This window comes from Piliocolobus tephrosceles, chromosome 1 (assembly GCF_002776525.5).
Source record: "Piliocolobus tephrosceles isolate RC106 chromosome 1, ASM277652v3, whole genome shotgun sequence".
NCBI classification, from domain to species: Eukaryota; Metazoa; Chordata; class Mammalia; order Primates; family Cercopithecidae; genus Piliocolobus; species Piliocolobus tephrosceles.
This window is the reverse complement of record NC_045434.1, coordinates 200,230,305-200,236,304: the sequence shown is the minus strand read 5'-3', so window position 1 is coordinate 200,236,304 and position 6,000 is coordinate 200,230,305. Positions and strand designations below refer to the sequence as shown.

At 43.4% G+C, this 6,000-nt stretch overlaps 1 protein-coding gene across 7 annotated transcripts in view; it reads left to right on the top strand.

Annotated features, from left to right (window-relative positions):
• The window catches only part of ZBTB40 (zinc finger and BTB domain containing 40), a 78,272-nt gene that overhangs the window by 33,770 nt on the left and 38,502 nt on the right, over positions 1-6,000 (top strand). For all 7 annotated transcript variants that reach the window (XM_023219719.2, XM_023219722.2, XM_023219718.2 and 4 more), the window contains 2 exons: positions 3,324-4,085; positions 4,841-4,974. In XM_023219719.2, coding sequence (XP_023075487.1) covers positions 3,392-4,085; positions 4,841-4,974 — 828 coding nt within the window. In that variant the 5' untranslated portion in view covers positions 3,324-3,391. The remainder of the gene's footprint in view (positions 1-3,323; positions 4,086-4,840; positions 4,975-6,000) is intronic.

Here is a 6,000-nt window from a genome sequence, read left to right as displayed (position 1 = left end):
GAGTAGCTGGGATTCCAGGTGCCCGCCACCATGCCTAGCTAATTTGTGTATTTTTTTAGTAGAGACGAGGTTTTGCCATGTTGGCCAGGCTGGTCTCGAACTCCTGACCTCACGTGATCCACCCGCCACAGCCTCCCAAAGTGTTGGGATTACAAGCATGAGCTGCTGCGCCTGGCTTGTGTTTTTTGTTCATTAAGTTGTGATTCTCTGTGTCTACCTGTCTCTAATTTTAGGGACAATGATTTGCCCTGTGACCTTTCTTTGATTAATTAAAGAAGGTTATTGGTTTTTCAGTTTGTTCAGCTTTGTTTGCTTTTAGGACATGGTGACTTCTAAGCTCCTGACATGCCAGAATGGAAACTGGAACTTTGAAATATTTTTATTTATGTTTTTAACTGTCAATTTCAGTGTCAGTAAATGTAGAAATGGTGGGGTGGAAAGAGAATCATCCATAATCCTCTAACAAAAGCAATTGCTGGTTTTTTGACATATGTCTTTCTGCCCTTTTCTTAGTGTACTTGTTTCTTTATACAAGTGAGTTTATGTAAGTTCCTCAAAGATCCACAAAGATAAGATCCTCAAACCCAAAACTGAACTAGATGTCTCTCCCACTAAACTGTCTGTTCTTGTATTATCAGGATCATCTTATCATCCACCCACTTACCAAGCCAGGAACCTGGGAATTGTTTCTCTCCATCCTTCACGTCATTCAGCCCCTAAGTCATGACAGCTGTACTTTCGCAATGTGTTTTGGCTCTCTCCTATTACCAGTTCTCCTGCTTGAAGCCCTCATTGATTTTCTCCTGATCTCCTGCAATAATAGAGCCCGTCTCCAGCATTATCCCCCTCAAATTCTGTACACATGTTACTTAAGTGGTATATTTATTTATTTATTTTATTTATTTTTTTTTTTGAGACAGAGTCTCACTCTGCCCCCAGGCTGGAGTGCAGTGACCGGATCTCAGCTCACTGCAAGCTCCGCCTCCCAGGTTCACGCCATTCTCCTGCCTCAGCCTCCCGAGTAGCTGGGACTACAGGCGCCCGCCACCTCGCCCGGCTAATTTTTTTTGTATTTTTAGTAGAGACGGGGTTTCACCGTGTTAGCCAGGATGGTTTCGATTTCCTGACCTCGTGATTCGCCTGTCTCATTCTCCCAAAGTGCTGGGATTACAGGCTTGAGCCACCGCGCCCCGCCCTTAAGTGGTATATTTAAAATGCATATCTGACCACATGACTTTGCTGCTTAAAGCCCTTCAAACGCTTCAATGGCTGCTCATTGCTTTTAGGATAAAATCCAAGCTCATAATCATGGCCTATATATCCCTCTGTGGCCAACACCCCTGCCTGCCTCTCCAGATTCATCTCTTAACACTCCCATTCCCTGCTTTATGTTCCAGTAATAATCTCAGCTCCTAATCCTCCTGCCTCCCACCACGGGGTGTTTTCTTATCTGCGTGCCTCATGCAGGCATCCCTGCCAGGATTGCCTTTTCCTCCCATTCTTTTTACCTCATCTGTGTGTCTGTATCTTTTAAGACACAGGTCAGCTGTTATTCCCTCAAAGCTTTACTCTAACTCCTGGACTCCCCTATCCCCCAAACTGTTTCTGTGTACAAATCCATCATTATGTTTCCTTTTAGTTATTTATTCATTCTACCAACTTATCAACAGTATTTGTTTTAAGCAGAATTTTAAGCATTGGGATACAGCAGATGATAAAATTAAGTTCCTACCCTAATGGAGCTTATATTCTAGTGAAGGACGATAGATAATAACAAATAAAAATATAGTATGTCAGTAGGCGATAAGTGCTATGATGAAGAACAAAACAGACGAAGGAGCGGGATGTTCTGAGGTTGGAGGGGAGGTTGCTTGTTGAAAAAACATGATCAGGGAAGGCCTTATTGCTAACATGGCCTCTGAGCAAAGGGTTGGTAGAAATAAGCCAGCCAGCCACGCACAGATATGCTAAGCATGCTCGGCCCTGAGGCAGAGAACGTAGAGCCTGCTTAGTATATTCCCAGGTCAGCAAGGAAGGCGGAGTTCTCAGAGCAGAACGGGTGAGGGTGAGAGTGAGTGGTAGAAGATGAGGTTAGGAGCCGATGACAGCCAGATCATGATTAAAGGCTTGCTAGGCCATTGTAAGAACTTGAACTTTTACTCCAAGACTGGAAGCCATTTAAGGCTTTTTGTGCAAAGCAGCAGCAAGATCTGGCTGTGTGTTAAGTAGGTTGCTCTGCCTACTGGGTTGAAGATAGGATGAGGTAGGGATAGCAGTAGGGGAGGATGGAGGCCTGGAGGCTAATTAGGAGGTTGCTGCAGTAATCTAGGTAAGAGATGATGGCAGCTTGGACTGACTAGAGAGGAGCCAGTGAAGGAAATTAGCGATTGGAGTTTGGATATGTTTTGAAGATAGAGCCAACAGGATTTATAAAGGATTGGATATAGCATATGAGAAAAAGCAAAAGTCAAGGATGACTTGGTTTTAGTCTGAAGAACGATAAGGACAGAATTACTGTGAGGTGGGAAAGTGGCAGGAGAGGTTTGGATATGTTACATTTCAGAAACCAGGTTCCAATTGGAGATGTTGAGTAGGTAGTTGGAGGTCTACATGAGGAGTTCAGAGGAACAGTCTGAGCCAGAGACATAAATCTGAAAGCTGTCAGCATTTAGATGACATTGCAAAGCTATGGAATCAGAAGAGAGGGAAGGTAAGAGGTGGGATGACTGGGTCCTCGAGCACTCCAAACTTTAAAGGCTGCAGTGACACAGAGGACCCAACCAAGGAGTCTGGGAAGGCATGGCTAGTGAGTGAGAAGGAGAACCAAGTGAAAAATGTGTTTTCAGAGGAAGAGAATGATGACCTCTGTCCATTGTTAGGGCTAGACTGTATTATAAGTCTCCATCTACATATTTATCTCCTCTAGGTGGCTGAGAGCTCTTTGGGAGTAGGAATGGTAGTGTAGTTAGAGCTTTGAAGTCAGTGAGATGGCTATTTTTCCTTAGGGTGATTCTCTGGGTCCTTCAAAGCTCCAATCTCATCTGTAAAATGGGGAGGAAATAGTATCTTTTCCACTGAGTCATTGTGAGAATCAAATGAGATAGTCCATACAAAGCATTATGCGCAGTCTCTTTCGTATGTTTAAACACATAATGATCATTATTGATTTAGTATACCTGGCATACTGTCCCTCCCTTTTAAGCAACATTTGTTGAATGAATGAGTGAAATGCCTTTCTGTTCATCTAGCATTTCATTCAAGGCCTTTCTTTCCCTATGGTTTTTTGAAGTTTTAACCTGGTATTTTGTGGGTATTTTCTCCAGAGCCTGTCCCCCCAAAGCCGACTCTAGGAGAGGAGAGGAAGAGGAGTTCTTGAGGCAGAGTTGACGCAATGGAGCTCCCCAACTACAGCCGGCAGCTGCTGCAGCAGCTCTACACTCTGTGCAAGGAGCAGCAGTTCTGTGATTGCACCATCTCCATTGGTACCATTTACTTCAGGGCTCACAAGCTTGTCCTGGCTGCTGCCAGCCTCCTGTTCAAAACCCTGCTGGATAACACAGATACCATCTCCATCGATGCATCTGTGGTGAGCCCCGAGGAGTTTGCGCTCTTGTTGGAAATGATGTACACGGGCAAACTACCTGTGGGCAAGCACAACTTCTCCAAAATCATCTCCTTAGCAGACAGTCTACAGATGTTTGATGTGGCTGTTAGCTGCAAAAATCTTCTGACCAGCCTTGTAAACTGCTCTGTTCAGGGTCAGGTGGTAAGGGATGTCTCCGCGCCATCCTCAGAGACATCCAGAAAGGAACCAGAGAAGCCTCAAGTAGAAATCCTTTCATCCGAAGGTGCTGGAGAGCCTCACTCTTCCCCAGAGCTTTCTGTCACTCCAGGGGGCTCTGTGAAAGCTGAGACTGAGGAAGCAGTCCTTGCAGTTTCACAAGAGATGAGTGTGAATTCTCCCATGGCCCAGGAGAGCCAGAGGAATGCAGAAACCCCAGCGGAGACTCCTAACACAGCTGAAGATTGTTCCCCCTCCCTTGTGCAAACCTTTAGTGAGGCAAAGGAGACAAGCACAGAACCAGGTAACAGTCATTGTCTTATAATCTATCCTTCTGTTTTTAATGATCTTTATCAGTTTTAATGTTTCATTAATAAATTTATCAAAGACCACTGTTAGGTAGAAAACCAACATTCAGTGCAATACCATTCTGGGCTGTTCTTCTTTTAAAAGTGTCTGTGTTTTTGAACATTGAAAGTCCAAACGTGAACTACAGAGCAGAAAAGCAGTATTGGAATAATGAGGTACCATTTCGATAATTATCTGTTTTTTTATTTTGTTTTGTTTTCTCTTGAGACGGAGTCTTGCTCTGTTGCCGAGGCTGAAGTGCAGTGGTGTGATCTCAGCTCACTGCAACCTCTGCCTCCCGGGTTCAAGCGATTTTCCTGCTTCATCCTCCCAAGTAGCTGGGATTACAGGCATGCACCACCACGCCTAGCTAATTTTTTGTATTTTTAGTAGAGATGGGATTTCACCATGTTGGCCAGGCTGGTCTCGAACTCCTGACCTTGTGATCCACCCGCCTCGGCCTCCCAAAGTGCTAGGATTATAGGCGTGAGCCACCACGCCCTGCTGATCATCTTCTATTTTAACCAGGCTGAGGCTAGCACAAAGGAGGAAGCTGTGAGAGATACTGTTGTCTGTTATTCATAACTAATGTGCTAGATAGAGATCAGTTAGGTGCAGTATATGACCTGCAGATGCTCAGACAGCTGAAACTTGTAAAAATTGGTTTCAAGTAATGAATTTCTGATTTGTTTTATTTTGTTCCACATTTAGCATGTGAAAAGAAACATTACCAGCTGAATTTTCTTCTAGAAAATGAAGGTATCTTCTCAGATGCACTCATGGTTACCCAGGATGTTTTAAAAAAACTAGAAGTGTGTTCAGAAATTAAAGGTCCACAGAAGGAGGTAGGTACCTCTGACTTTTGTACTTGTTTGCTAGTTTAGTGTTCTCAGGATACCTTACTAACTTTCCATATGGGGCGGAAATAGCCCGGGGTTTCAGTGTTTTGAAACTTTAATTTTTAAAAATGTATTCCCTAAAGGGCAGTCTCGCAAAAGTACTCAGGCAAGATACTTTCAAAATGAAGTTACGTTTTGATCAACAGGAGAATCCTAGCTTCTAACCAGTTTTGATCCAGGGTACTTAACTGATCATACCATTTCCTCCTGATTAATCACAGATAAATTTAAGAAGGTAGCCATGTATAACCCCAAACCTGAGACTTAAACAATTCAAATTAAAACAAAACAACAGATACTCAAAATATGAACAAAAAGGACTTTATATATATGAATTATTGGTAAAATACATCCAATATTTAGGAATAACAGTGGCCATCTTCAGACATAAAAACAGTAATGGTAAACATTTATTGAACACTTTCTGTATTAAGCTTGGCATATGTGTTATCACATTTAATTTGCACAAAAATCATCAGTGTGGGTATTATTAAGTCCTGTTTTATACATGAGAAAACTGTCTCAAAGAGGTTGGTGTAATTTGGAGAAGGTCACAGAGCTCATATGACCCTGAGCCAGAATTGAAACCTCAGCATTCTGACTTTAGAGCTGCTCCCTTACACACTGAGTTGTACTGCCTCCCAACAGGGTAAAAGTGATGCATATATGTATAAGTGTTTAGGAATCGCCTGACAGAAAACTGCCAAATGGCTATCATGCTTCCTTAGCTGACCTCTTTTTTAAAGTAACTCAGTTGAGACGCTTTCCCACCTGTGTGATCGCTCAGTACTTGATTCTTCACACCTGACCCTGCAGGATTCACTCCACAACCAATTTAGAATTGCATTTGTTTCCCTTTTCTCCTAGCCCTGCTTCCCCATTCTGAGAGGCCGCTGGCAGAGCGAGAGGCCACTGCCCCAGCAGGCTTGCTCCTCTGATTGGTAGGGGGTAGTGTGGGTCGGTCCTCCCATG